This window comes from Capra hircus, chromosome 25 (assembly GCF_001704415.2).
Source record: "Capra hircus breed San Clemente chromosome 25, ASM170441v1, whole genome shotgun sequence".
NCBI classification, from domain to species: Eukaryota; Metazoa; Chordata; class Mammalia; order Artiodactyla; family Bovidae; genus Capra; species Capra hircus.
Window position 1 is genome coordinate 37,763,007 of NC_030832.1, and position 14,715 is coordinate 37,777,721.

The window sequence follows — 14,715 nt, forward strand, 5'->3', positions numbered from 1 at the left end:
ATTTCATGGCTGCAGTCACCATCTGCAGTGATTTTGGAGCCCCCAAAAATAAAGTCTGGCACTGTTATATGTGTGTATTATTCATTATATTTATTTTATTTTATTTTTTTACATTTTTTTGCCTAATCCAGGGTCGGCTCTCTAAAAAGTCATTCTGGACTCCCAAAAGGAGGGTTTAAAAATACCCAGCTACACAGGGGTTCAGCCCTGGAGATCTTGCTACAATCGGTGGGAAAGGAAAGTACTTGGTGTAACCAACCTGGGAATCACGTGGCCTAGACCACTCCATCTGCGGCGGTTGATTGGCTCCGACCAGAAGCGGCAGTTGCGCTGAGACATGAGTGCCCCTCCCCTTTACTCGCACACTCCCCGCGACCCGCCCCATCGCTTACCCCGATCAGAGAGTTGTGACTCCTCCGAGCTTCCTAGAAGGTCCTCGGGCGGGGACGCTCTGCTCGGCCTGCGCTAGTGATCGGGCGACAGGCACAGGGATCTTCCGCATGGACACCTCAGGTGGAGGTTAGCCGAGGTCCCGACCTAATTCCGAGTCTGGCCTGGCTCCATAATGGAGGCCAGCTCCCTGGCGGCCGCAGGTGCATCCTGAGGACTTCCTGGAGGAGGAGGCACGGCTGGGGTCGGAGGCGCGGAGGTTTGGGGAGAAAAGAGCTAGTGTGATGGGTGGAGTGGGGTGCCAGGGGAAGCCACGGTGGCCCCGCCACAGGTGTGAGGGCTGGAGAGACAACCCCCTTTCCCTCGAATCCCGTGCCCCGCCCCCCCCCCCCCCCCCCAAACCCCGGGTCTTCAGGGCATTTACCGAGAGACTTCCTGAAGACGCCAGCCTCTGAGTATCATGTCAGGTCTTCTGGCTTTAGAGAAGTACAGAGTTCGATGAATGAATGGTTGGTTAATACTATTGTTTGCTTTGGCTTTGTTAGTCGCTCAGCCCTGTCCGACTCTTCGCGATCCCCATGGACTGTGGCCTACCAAGCTTCTCTGTCCGTGGGATTCTCCAGGCAAGAATACTGGAGTGTGGAAGTTCCCTGGTGGTCCAGTGGCTAAGACCCTGCGCTCCCAACGCAGGGGGCCTGGGCTTGATTCCCAGGTCAGGGCTTGATCCCAGATCACACATGCTGCAGCTAAGACCCTGTACAGCCAAATAAATGCACATTAAAAAAAAAAGAATGGGTAGCTATTCCCTTCTCTAGGGGAATCATCTGCACCCAGGGATCCAACCCAGGTCTCCTGCATTGCACATTTTGTTATAAATTGAATTATGGATTCTGAGTTCCAAACGCACAGTGCTCACAGCAGGTAATCTACTTTACATAGTGAAAGGGTCGATGTCCCTTCCCCAGCCATGGAGCTATTGATCACAAGTGCCTCCTTGTTTAAGAGGCAATAGGGCTTAGGAACAATGTTTTTAAGGAAGGGGAACAGAATGCGACAGACTTTCTTAAAAATGCACTTACATAAAACAAGGTTTGCCAGTGGCCAGAAAGGCACTAGAAAAAAGTGGAAATCCTCTGTATCTCGTCATTTGTGTACTCCCTGAGAGAAACATTAGAGTTATTAAAGAAGAACCAAAGTGGAGGCCACAGTTTTAAGTATATTCCCAGGCCAACTACCCAGAGCTGCAGAACCAAAACTTTAACTATCCTAATTTCCCATGAAGAGCTGACTCTGTCCTTAAAGGAAACAAGCTTTCTTCACGTCTGGGTAACGTTGCAGCTTCCTAGCAGCTACAAACAAGTAAACTTGTACCCTGGTATTCTTCTGAAAGGACTGTCAGTTCTAGTAACCGGTCCCAAGAGAAAACAATGTACTTCCTCATTCCTGTGCACAGGAGGAAAACAATTTTCTCTCTACCCTTCTGAGTACTTAGCTGAGATTCCTGCAATAAAAAATGAAACAAACAAGTTTCTTAACATGTATACCTCAGGTAAGAGGCTTCCCAGGGGGCACAGTGGTAAAGAATCCACAGGCCAGTGCAGGAGATGCAAGAAACATGGGTTCAAACCTTGGGTCAATATTCTTGCTTGGAAAATTACATGGACAGAGGCGCCTGGCAGGCTGCAGTCCACGGGGTCGCAAAGAGTCGGACACGCCTGCACATGTATGCACACTTACCTTGTATAAACATGGAGATTCCCAAGGAAAAATGATTAACCCCTGAGATGGCTTAGAATTCAGCTCTACTATAAACGGAATCTTCATAGGGAAGAGAGTTGTTTAGTTGCTAAGTTGTGTCTCTTAAGACTCTCTTGAAAGTCATGACTCTTTTGAGACCCCATGGACTATAGCCCACCAGGCTCCTCTGTCCATGAGATTTCTCTGGCAACAATACTGGAGTGGGTTGCTGCTTCCTTCTCCAAGGGATGTTCTTAACTCAGGGATTGAACCCACGTCTCCTTCATTACAGGTGGATTCTTTACCACTGAGCCCCTGGGGAAGTCCTAGGGCAAGGGGAGGGAGGTTCTATACCTGGAAGAGGCTGAAGCTGCAGTTAGGCTAAGTATTAGTGTCAGTTTGCTGACATGGGGCTTAGCACAAGTGAGTCCACATGGCTTGTGAGATCTTCGTTCCCCCAACCAGGGATTGAACCTGATCCCCAACAAGGAAAGCACTGAATCCCAACCACCAGACCACCCGGGAATTCTCCTTTTGCCCGTCCACCTTTTTTAAAAAACCGCTGTTTTTTAAGTGCCTGCAGCTCAAAATAATCAGTTTTCCAAAGTGGTATATTAGGGAGTGACTTATTCTGCTGCCCATTTACATGTTTTATAAACTGAAGGGTAAGTGCGGAGAGCCTAACTTCTTAAGACTTTCTATTTTGAAGCCTCCTTGTTCGCAGTTTGGTTTTCACTCCATAAACTTCATATCAAGTAAAGTCCTCTGAATTTTCTTTTGACAACAGCTGTGCCTGCTCAGTTGGTGTCCAACTCTTTGAGACCCCATGGACCCTGCCAGGCTTCTCTGTCCATGGAATATTCCAGACAAGAATACTGGAGTGTGTTTCCTTTTCCTCCTCCAGGGGATCTCCCCAACCCAGGGATCGAACCAGAGTCTCCTGCCTCTCTTGCATTGCAGGTGGCTTCTTTATCACTTGAGCCACCTGGAAAGCCCCTTTGACAACAGTTAGCTCTTTATTTATCATATGTAGCCTAAAATCTCTTATAACTTCTCTAAAATCATTGTTATACTCTCTGAGCTGATTCTGTGTGACGTAGAAATAAACTCAGACCGCAAATGAGAGCAGGCAAAGGCTCTTCAGGCAGAGCTTGCTATACTAAGTGATCTAGCCACCATCACATGTTTGGCAGAGAGTCAAAAGCAAGCAGGAGAAACTTTAGTTTGGAAAAAAGGGAAAACTCAACTATGCTGAGTTTTAATGAGAACAGGCAAAGGCTCTTCAGGCAGAGCTTGCTATACTAAGTGAACTGGCCACCATCACATGTTTGGCAGAGAGTCATAAGCAAGCAGGAGAAACTTTAGTGTGGAAAAAAGGGAAAACTCAACTATGCTGAGTTTTGAGAAGATCAGCTTGGAAAAGCTGGAGGCAGGTTAAGTAAAAGAAGCAGGACTCTCCTCCACCCAGCCTCGGGGAGCAAGCAAGCAGGGGAACCTGTTCTCTGTTCTTGCTCCCCGCTGCTGCAGTAGCGGCCCCAATAAAACCTTGCTTGGAAATCAAAAATGCGGGATGTCCTCTGTGATTTGGTAGGGGAGCACACCCGACTTTCTCTGCTGGTCCTGGGTGGAGGAGGGGTACACATGTTAGGGACAAGTTCACACTTGCCACCCAAGTCCTGATTGGGCGCCTGTTGCCACGTTGCTTCCGGTTTGGGTTCCAGGCTGGAGCTACAGGTCGCAGGTTAGTGTTCTGTTTTTTCCTATAGTCTGGTCCCTTGATATATTGAGTCTCTCATTGAGGTGCTGAAGAATATATTCTAGAGAGAGGGAGAGGGCAGAGGTGCAGGTTTCCTAGGATAAAAATTAGAAATTGATCTAGCATCAGAAATTCCTAAGACCGTTCTAGCGATTGCCTTCATTGTAATCCCACATTCCAATACCAAACACTGTGACTTTGTACTACGTGAGGTTTGATGGCCCCACTGGCATTCCCCGTCTAAAGTCTGTCTAGTGAGAGAGCTTTGATTCAGGGCTGACCTTAATTGTTTTCTTTTTCTCTGCAGCTTAGCCTGATGGCCAGGATCCAGCCCCATCTCGGAGGCCAGGCCATGGAAGCCATGTCCCTGCCAGTCCCATGGAAGGTGAGCTGGGTTCCCCCTGCCTCCACCTCCTCAGTGTAGTCTCAGCAGCCAGGCAGTGCTTTTCACATGGTCGTTGGGGTTGAGCCATCTTTATCAGCTAGGGGGTGTTTCCTTCTTGGAAGGTACGATGTACAGAGCTTGAACTCTGGGCTCAGACAGGCTGAAATCCAGGCTCTGTTTTAGACGTGTCACCTAATCTCTCTGGGGCACAGTTTCCTTATCTGTAAAATGGGGTCATGACAGTAGCTGTCACGTGAGGATTCGGTGAAGTGAGGCTCTTGGAGTGCTTGGCAGAGGATCTAGTGATGTTTCAAGCGCCCTGTAGGTTTTAGCTGCCATCACCACAGTTGCTGCCTGTTTGTGTCAGTGAGCATTCTTGTGTACCTACTATGTGCCAGGTAGTTCTGTCCTTCGTGCTGGGAGAGAGACTCCTACCCTAAGGATTTTCCAAGCCGTTTAGGGAAGGAGATATGGAAACAAGCTCATATAATTCTGATCCCTTGCATTAAAAGGTACAGTAGAAGTTTAGGTACTGATTTGGTAACAAGAGGAAGGGTGATTGTGAGAAGTCGAGTTGAAAAGTCAGAAGATGCATGAGGAAGCCGTTGTGACCATTTGTAAAGACCCGTCTTGGACAGGAGGGAGTGCAAGGGGAAGTCTAACCCCACTGGCCCAGCGTGTCCACATTTGCCGAGGGAACACAGAGCTCTGCCTGCCTTTCTGGTGTCATCTCCCACCTTGCCTGAAACCAGAGGACCTGCACGTGGGGATGTGAATGCTCTTCCCCACCCCCCAACCCCCCCACCCTTGTGCATCCCCTGTTCTCCCCGCCTACAGGCAAACTCACCTCTGCATATGTTAACACTCAGCTCAAAAATCATAGTTTCTGTGAAATCTCTGATTTCCTGCGGTAACTGTATTGCTCTCCCGTGTTCACACGTGGGCAGAGGGCTGGCGCAAGGCTCAAAAGGACACTCCAGGGGAGCTATGAAGACTGAAGTCAGAGGGGGGTTTGTGAGGTGACTGCCGATATGTGTGTAGGTTTTCTTCACAGAACTGGTCCAGTTAGGGGTGGAGAGAGAGTGGAAACAAGAGGAAGGCAGGCACAGGAGCATCTCTGTAAAGACAGGAACAGCATGTGCATCCTTGCTGGCCTCGGGGAGGGAGGCAGACGGGGAGCGCGTGCCTGGGGAGGACACGGCTGTTTCTCTGCTTCCTCACTTCACCTCTGCCTCAGGCACGTGGGGGTATCTCTACACATGGAGCAGTTCTGACACCAGCTGGGTGCCCCACGATTTGACTCGGTTCTGACACTATCTGAATGACCGCAGCAGAGACCAAACGGCCAGAGAAGCCTCACACACTGACCACGTGTCCCTCTAGAGAACATGTGTGACTCTAGTGCAGAAGAAAGAACATGCGTGGCCTGAGGGTCAGAGCTTGAGCTGAGCCCTGAGTCTGCTAATTAACTGGATGAGCCTTGCCTGTAGAACAACAATAATACTGTAGCCCACAGAGTTGTGATAAGAGCTGCAGCTGTAATGAGTCTCTGTATTTCCAGGGGCTGCTGTCCTTTGAAGACGTGGCTCTGTACTTCACTAGGGAAGAGTGGGACACGCTGGATTGGGCTCAGAAGGCCCTCTACAGGGACGTGATGCTGGACAACTACAGACACGTTGTCTCCTTGGGTAATGAGTTGGCTTAAGATTTGACTTTGAGTGTCTACGCAAGTCCTTGGTTTCTTACGTGCAATGCCCAAAGCAGAAAAAGCTCTGAAAGCCAGTTTTATCATAACTCATTTGGCTAAAAGACCTAACCTGAACTCATCAGGTGGTTAAACCTGATTTTATCCTGTAGGAAGCTATTTATCATCCTTTTTCTCATTTGGTCTCCATATATATGTGTATGGCATCAGAAATATCAGAATATTTTTTTTAAGGTTTCAGCTCAACCCCTGTTGAGGGTGGTACATAATAGAAACTATACCCACACTCAAGTCACCTTCCTGAAATCTGGAAACATTTTAAGTCCTGAAACAAATCAGGCCTCAACGTTTTCAAGTAAGGGATTGTGGATAATGAGTAGTTTCCTTTTGTTTTAGAGTTTGAAGACATTCATCCCCCAGCCTGAATCCTCCACATCTGTAAGACTTCTAGGAGCTGAAAAGATTGTGGCCCATGCAGATTCCAAAGTCTACCCTCTTCCTCTCTTGAAAAGCCTTTTTCTTTCTTCTGTCTGAAAATGGTTTCCTTCTTTGCTTACACCATCACCGGGTGCCCAGGAGATGATTCTTCACTGACTTCACTTCTGCACCTGCTCAGCTTCCACCTTCCTGGGAGCCCACCCTTGTCTTATTCAATGCAGTCTCCTACAGAGGGAGGTTTCTCGATGGATTTTTCTTTCTGGAGTATGTTTGACCCCATGCTGACACTCTTAGCAGATTCTTGACCACCTTTGTGGGATTGTCCACCCACCACTGGATGCTTTAATGTTTATTTTTGTTTTGAAAGCATTCAGGGGCTTCCAGACAGCCGTGTGATCACAAGGGTCGCCAACCAGTCCACTTAAAACCATTCTGTTCTTCACTAGTACAGTACTAAGTTACATGAGATGTTCATCATTCTTATTATGAAATAGGCTGTGTGTTAGACAATTTTGCCCAACTGAAGGCTAATGTAACTATTCTTGGTATGTTTAAGGTAAGTAAGACTAAGTAAGCTATGATATTCAGTAGTTTAGGTGTATTAAATGCATTTCTAACATATATTTTCAACATATGATGGATTTATGAAGAATGGATTTATTGGAAAGTTATCCTGTGGTAAATGGGCTTCCCTCATAGTTCAGTTGGTAAAAAATCCACCTGCAATGCAGGAGACCCTGGTTTGATTCCTGGGTCAGGAAGATCCGCTGGAGAAGGGATAGGCTACCCACTCCAGTATTCTTGGGCTTCCCTGTGGCTCAGCTGGTAAAGAATCCACCTGCAATGTGGGAGACCTGGGTTCGATCCCTGGGTTGGGATAATCCCCTGGAGAAGGGAAAGGCTACCCACTCCAGTATTCTTGGGCTTCCCTTGTGGCTCAGCTGGTAAAGAATCCTCCTGCAATGTGGGAGACCTGGGTTCGATCCCTGGGTTGGGAAGATCCCCTGGAGAAGGGAAAGGCTACCCACTCCAGTATTCTGGCTTGGAGAATTCCATGGACTGCCCAGTCCATGGGGTTGCAATGAGTCAGACACGACTGACTTTCACTTACCCTGTCCTAAGAAGAGGATGATCTGTGTGTATATACACTCACACATGTAGTTTTTCGGGAGGGAGGTGCTCCAGGTCTTAGTTGTGGCATGCAAGATCTTTCATTGCAGCACACAGACTGTCTAGTTATGGTCCACAGGCTTAGCTGCTCAGCAGCATGTGGGGGTCTTAGTTCCCTGACCAGGAATGGAAACCTGTGTGCCATGAATTGCAAGGCAGATTCTTAACCACTGGACCACCAAGGAAGACCCTAACACATGTAGTTTTTAAAAACAAATTCAGATCATAATTTACATGCACTTTGAATCATGCTACATGTGAGTTTTGTATTCTGCTTTAAAATACCTGCGGAGCCTTTTCCTGTTTTAAGAAATGTCCTTTGAACTCTTGGATTTTCAATATTAGCCTAATACTCTGCCTTCATCATATCTGGCTACACTTTAATCCTCCCCCTGTTGACATCTGGTTTATTTCCAGTTTGCACTGTTAGGATTCTGCTGAACATTTGGGGTGCATTAACCTTTGCCCATTAACCTTTGTCCTCATTTCCCTTAGGCTCTATTCCTAAGAGTGAAATGACCATGTCCACGAGTGTGAATATTGTTCAGGCTTTCAATCAAGATGCCGAGCTTTCGCAAAGATGGTGCCGATTCCTCTCCTCAGATAATCCTTCTGATTATTGTCCTGATCTCTGCTTGTTGCTGCAGCCCTGCCACCCAGACCCCCAGGGGTAGACTGAGCTCTGGGATCTCTCCTGCCACTCGCTAACCACCACATCCCATTTACTTCCCCACGAGTAGGATTTCAGTTTCCCAAACCTGAGGTGATCTGTCAGCTGGAACAGTGGGAAGAGCCGTGGATCCTGGATCTGCAGAGAGCGGGGACTAGGAAGGCTTCCGGTAGTGCCTGCCCAGGTGGGTGAGGAGCAGACCTGGCCCCTGGGGGTCATGCAGAGTTGGGGACACCATCCAGGAGGCCCCGCCTGCCCCCGGATACCAAGCCCGGAGTTTGGCATGTGTTCTCCTGCTCGTTCATCCCTACTGTCCCCTGATGGTGGTGGGTAGGATCGTTGCCCCTGTTCCCCAGAGATAATCCCCAGCTGGGACTGGATTTCAAGTCCGCAAAGCTCATCCTCTTTCTCCTGCAATAAAGCTCATCCTATTTCTACTAGAGGCAGGCTGGTGCTTTCTGACAGCTCTCGGGCCATTCCAGATACTCCTTTTTTCGACCCTCATCACTTACCCTTTTTCTCTACTTTCTCTTGTTCCCTTGCTTTCATTCTGTTTTCCACATCCCCTTGGTGTTTCTTGATGTTCCTGCCTTTTCCTACTTACTGAGTCCTGATGGCTGCTTCTTTCTACCCTTTACCACATCCCTCCGCTCCTTGGATTCTCAGCCTCAGCTCTGTTGACGTTTTGGGCTGTTTGATCCTGGGCCTCACAGGATGTTAAGCAGCATCATTGGCCTCTGCCTACTACCCTCCAGCAGGACCATCCGTGGTTGAGAGTCACTGCTCTGTTCCGTTGGCTTTTGTGCTGTTTCTCAGGTTCCTTTTCTTTTCTCTCTGATACACTGCTTCCATTTTAAGCAGTTGTTTCTCCCAGAATTGTGAAAAACGTGCGTCTCTAGAAAGTACAAGATGCTCCCTCTCTCCTAGAGCTATGTGACCCTGTTCGGTACCAACAGGAAGCTGTTTTCCCCACTAGTGGAGAAGGGTGTGTTCAGTTCTCATGTTCTCTGACACACTTGTGCATATGTTAGTTGGTTAGTTCACGATGTCAAGAGCTCTTTCTGATATGAAAGCTGAGGGTCCTATGAAAATCAGAATACTGGCTCTTTAATATGGCGATGGAACCAGGTGAGCACTTCTTAGCCTTGTTTGAGTCTCTCATATCACAAACAGTTGCTTCTTTCCTTTTCTTCTGTAGCAGTCAGGTAATTTGTATATTCTTTTTATTTGGCTAGATTCGGAAGCCAGATTCCAGACGAAAGAGCTCACCCCAAAGGAGAACACTTCTGAAGATTTAATGTTATGGAAGATGTCAGCGGTAAAGCAGAAAACAGCCAAGGAGCCTTCAGAAGAGTTACGTGAATATAATGAATTTGTGGACATTTATGGATTTTCACTCCCTGCTACTGGTGATGAGTGCTGTAAGGACTTCCTTCAAAGCCTTAACCTTATTCACAGTCAGAGAGCTCAGACAAGGACACAGCAGGGCAAATATGATGAGTACGGAAAACCCTACCATCACAGATCACGGCTTTTGAGGCATAAGAGAACTCTGACAAACGCAAAATCTTATGAATGCCACGAATGTGGAAGAGCCTTCCAGCGGCAAGCAAATTTAGTTCGACATCAAAGACTTCACAGTTCAGAGAATCCCTTTGAGTGTGACATATGTGGGCAGGCTTTCAAACAGAAGTCTGCTCTGATCGTCCACAAACAGTGTCACTCACAAAAAAAGCCATATAAATGTCACGACTGTGGAAAGTGTTTCCGTCAGATGGCGTATCTCGTTGAACATAAGAGGATCCATACCAAAGAAAAACCCTATAAGTGCAGCAAATGTGAAAGAACGTTTAGTCAGAATTCAACGCTTATTCGACATCAGTTAATCCACAGTGGAGAGAAACCCCACAAGTGCGCTAAATGTGGAAAAGCCTTTGGCCGGCACTCAACCCTTATGAGCCATCAACAGATTCACAGTAAACAGAATGCCCACAAATGCACTGAGTGTGGAGAATCCTTTGGTCGGAATGTCGATCTCATTCAGCATCAGAGGATCCACACGAAGGAGGAGTTCTTTGAGTGTAGAGACTGTGGGAAAACCTTTAGCTTTAAGGCGAATCTTCATCGACATGAGGTTATTCACACTGGAGAGAGACCCTACAGGTGTGACAAATGTGGAAAGTCTTTCAGTTGGCGCACAAGCTTTATTAAGCATCAGGGTACCCACAGAGAGCAGCTATCTGCATGAGATTAACTGGGAAAGCTACCATTTAAAGCCCAGAACTTAACTGCTACGGCAAGTATGTATAACCTGATTGTTTCACAAAAATTAATAAACAAGAACTGTTTTTTCTGTGGGGACCCTCTCCTTGTAGCCAACCTTCTGGATGCAGTAATTAATAGAGCACTTCCTTGGTGGTCCAGGTGTTAAGACTCCATGCTTTCATTGCAGGAGGTACGGGTTTGATCCCTGGTCCCCCCAGTCAGGGAAGTTCCACATGCCACGCAGTGCTTCCTAGGTGGCTCAGCAGTAAAGAATCCACCTGCCCATGCAGGAAACGCAGGTTTGATCCCTGGGTGGGAAAGATCCCCTGGAGAAGGAAATGGCGACCCACTCCAATATTCTTGCCTGGGAAATCCCATAGACAGAGGAGTCTAGCAGGCTATAGTCCATGGGGTCACAAACAGTTAGACACAACTTAGTGACTAAACAACAACAAAGATATCTATTTACACATTTATCCTTATATATAAATTTCTAAGGCCTATGTATATATATATTTCCACAATCCCTTTTTTTCTAAATTTTACAATTTAAAAAATCTGAGAGCAAACATGTTTTCTTATGATCCGTTTGGTTACCAAACCTGAGATGACCTGAATTTATTTGCTGGTGAAATAAAGACTGTTTATCCCCATTAGTGTACATATTCACACATTTTGTTCCAATATGTTCAGTAATGGAGTGCTGGCTTCCCTGGTAGTTCATCTGGTAAAGAATTCACCTGCAATGCAGAAGACCCCAGTTCAATTCCTGGATTGGGAAGATCCCCTGGAGAAGGGTTAGGCTACCCATTCCAGTATTCTTGGGCTTCCCTGATGGCTCAGGCTGTAAAGAATCCACCTACAAAGTTGAAGACCCTGGGTTGGGAAGATCACTTGGAGGAGGGCATGGCAACCCACTCCAGGATTCTGGAGAATTCCCCATGGACAAAGGAGCATGGTGGGCTACAGTCCATGGAGTTGCAAAAAGTCAGACACAACTGAGCAACTAACCACAGCACAGCACATGGAGTATTAGTGCAAACCCCTAAGCGGTTTTATGTAAAATACCTTCCTACAAACGGAAAAATTCTGATTTTTGAAACACTTATGCCCCAAGGATCAAGGATCTGGGGCTTTGAGAGAGGCACATGTCACATCAGTGAAGAGTAGCAGTACAGTTATTGGACTGACAATAAATAACATCCCCACTTTAAGAACTTTCTTTCCGAATGCCAAGCAAAGCCCTGATAAGACAGAAAGTAAAAGGCAGCTTGGTTTCCTGATGGCGGCTCTCTGTACGGGTAAGAACCAATCTGGAAATCAGCAATCCACCCCTGTTCAGTTCAGTCACTCAGTTTTGTCCAACTCTTTGTGACCTCATGGACTGCAGCATACCCAGCTTCCCTGTCCATCACCAACTCCCAGAACTTGTTCAAACTCATGTCCATCGAGTTGGTGATACCATCCAACCACCTCATCCTTTGTTGTCCCCTTCTCCTCCTACCTCCAATCTTTCCCAGCATCAGGGTCTTTTCCAAGGAGTAAGTTCTTCACATCAGGTGGCCAAAGTATTGGAGTTTCAGCTTAGCATCAGTCCTTCCAATGAATATTCAGGACTGGTTTCCTTTAGGATGGACTGGTTGGATCTCCTTGCCGTCCAAGGGACTTTCAAGGGTCTTCTCCAACACCACAGTTCAAAAGCATCAATTCTTCAGCTCCATCAGTATGGATGTCCAATTCAGATGTATACATGACTGCTGGAAAAACGATAGCTTTGACTAGATGGACCTGTGTTGGCAAAGTAATGTCTCTGCTTTTTAATATGCTGACTAGGTTGGTCATAGCTTCTCTTCCAAGGAGCAAGTGTCTTTTAATCTCATGGCTGCAATCACCATCTGCAGTGATTTTGGAGCCCAAGAAAATAAAGTCTGTTACTGTTTCCATTATTTCCCCATCTATTTGCCATGAAGTGATGGGGCCAGACGCCATGATCTTCCTTTTTTGAATGTTGAGTTTTAAGCCAGATTTTTCACTTTCACTTTCATCAAGAGGCTCTTCAGTTCCTCTTCATTTTCTGCCTTAAGGGTGGTGTCATCTGCGTGTCTGAAGTTATTGGTATTTCTCCCGGCAGTCTTGATTCCAGCTTGTGCTTCATCCAGCCCGGCACTTCACATGATGTACTCGGCACGTAAGTTAAATAAGCAGGGTGACAGTATACAGCCTTGACATACTCCTTTCCCAATTTGGAACCAGTCTGTTGTTCCATGTCTGGTTCTAACTGTTGCTTCTTGACATGCAAACTGATTTCTCAAGAGGCAGGTAAGGTGGTCTCGTATTCCTATCTCTATGGGAATCTACCCTGAGGAAGAGCCAATTACAGGCAACAGGCTTCACTATAGGAGACTAGCTACCTGCCCTAAAGGCTTTCCTTAGGCTGTGACCAAAAGCTAAGCCATACAGTCTGGCAAGTGGGCCTCGGACAATTAAAAATTATTAAAATAAACACTTTGCTCACCAAAATGAATCCAGTGTGGGTCCTGAAGGGGACAGGATGCCAAGATAGATGCTTTAGTCCTATCATTCGAAGTGGCAATGTGATCTCTGCCCACCAAGATGAATGGCCACAGAGGCCCCCAAGCCATTCTGTCATCATCTGCCAATGATGCCACATCCACTGTGACACCTGATGGGGCAATAATGGTTACCACAGACTGTTCAGAATCCTGCCAGAAGTTAAGCTTGTGAGAAGCAAGGGCTCAGACTCCACCTCCCCAGCCCCACTGCACTGCCTGGTAGACAACCCCGGTTGAAGCAAGAATGTCGTTAGGAGGTTAATGGGAGGGCACAAACCTTGTCCCTTCAGTTCCCAGCCCCAAGGCGTCCAGGATCTTCCCTTGTACCTCTGTGCCTTTGCCTTTGAGACCCTGAAGTTCTAAGCAGGCCTTTGGATCTTCCAGAATAGGGCTCAGAAATTTATAAACAAACATGAGCTAGACATAGATGTAAATGACTTTATAACTCCTCTCCCAGCTCCGATCAGGTCTTCTATCACTTTGTTAACAAAAATCTAAATTTACCATCTTGCCAGATGATGTGCTAGGGCCTACGGGAAAATACAAAGAGTAACAAGATCCCAACTGTCCTGAACTGTGTGCCCCTCACAAAATTCATACACTGTATGCCCTACCCCCCCAGTGTGACTTTATGGCAACAGAGCCCTTAGGGAGGTGATTAAGGTTAAATGAGGTCATGAGGTTGGGTTCCTCAAGGTTAAGACTAGTAACCTTTTAAGAAGAGGAGAGAGACACCAGGAGTGCAGGGGCATGGAGCCAGGAAAGACAACAGTAAGAAGTCAGCCTTAGGCAAGCCCTGGGGTGACAGCTCTGAGAAATCCACCCTTTGGACACCTCAGGATGTCTTGTCTTCAAAGCCTTTCCTAAAATACTCAAAATTCAGGGTAAGTCAAGGCACTAAGTTGGGCTGGAAGTTGGGGAGGGAAACGAAGAGAAGCACATCCTGCCGGGGGTACTAACCACACAGTTCCTCAGGGAACCGAAGGGCAGCAGATGCCACACGCCTGTAGGACAAACAGGACTGGTTCCGGAAAGATTACCGGAAGCGCATGACGGTCCCCACCCCCTCACCCGGGAGCTCTACCCCCATAGGTTTTCTCTAGGAATCTAGGAGGTCTTTCGGTCTCTGTGGTTCCTCTACAAATTGAGAGAATTTAAACCTCCTCCTCAGTCTAAGAAATACCTAGAAGCAGGTCCTCATTACTGAGAAAGAAGTGAGGAATTGATGGGGTGGAAGGTGCAGCTCATAAGTTTTAAGAACTATTAATAGCACACGGTACGTTTCTAATGGCTCCTTCTGCAGGGAAAGGACCGCAAGCTGGTGACCTGGACCTGGTCACACTCAGATGGCTCTGATACTTTTGTGGGGGGGGGGCGGGGGGGGGGACAAAAACCTTTGACTGAATCAATCAGTCTTCCTCCCTGCCCCAGTACTGTGGCAAACGTTACTGTAGAATTCGACCTGTGTGCTCCATGCGCAGGTCTACTGTCCTGATCCAGATTGCTCTAACTTGCCTCAAACTGACCAGACAAAATATATGACCCCAGTGGTCTGTTTCCCTTCGCTTTGGGAGGTTTGCAAGGTAAGATGATGATGGATGTGATGATTGAGTAGCAGCGAAAAAA

The 14,715-nt window shown here is 47.2% G+C and overlaps 1 protein-coding gene across 5 annotated transcripts; it reads left to right on the forward strand.

The window, feature by feature from the left end:
- On the forward strand, positions 411 to 10,630 carry ZNF789 (zinc finger protein 789). Of its 5 annotated transcripts, none has more exons than XM_018039904.1 (5): positions 411 to 519; positions 4,191 to 4,268; positions 5,830 to 5,956; positions 8,322 to 8,435; positions 9,487 to 10,602. In XM_018039904.1, exons 2-5 carry the CDS (start codon positions 4,200 to 4,202, stop codon positions 10,497 to 10,499), a joined length of 1,323 nt encoding a protein of 440 aa, XP_017895393.1. In that variant the 5' UTR covers positions 411 to 519; positions 4,191 to 4,199; the 3' UTR covers positions 10,500 to 10,602. The 5 variants fall into 5 exon arrangements, with proteins under 5 accessions (XP_017895393.1, XP_017895390.1, XP_017895392.1 ...); XM_018039901.1 differs by having other exon boundaries at positions 423 to 623; positions 9,487 to 10,630; XM_018039903.1 differs by having other exon boundaries at positions 423 to 593; positions 9,487 to 10,630.

Excerpts from the sequence above, each read along its gene's own strand:
- ZNF789 (XM_018039904.1), top strand. The coding sequence starts at position 4,200 with ATGGCCAGGATCCAGCCCCATCTCGGAGGCCAGGCCATGGAAGCCATG. Across the intron at positions 5,957-8,321 it reads CAGACACGTTGTCTCCTTGG|GATTTCAGTTTCCCAAACCT; the intron begins GTAATGAGTTGG and ends CCCCACGAGTAG. Across the intron at positions 8,436-9,486 it reads TTCCGGTAGTGCCTGCCCAG|ATTCGGAAGCCAGATTCCAG; the intron begins GTGGGTGAGGAG and ends TTATTTGGCTAG.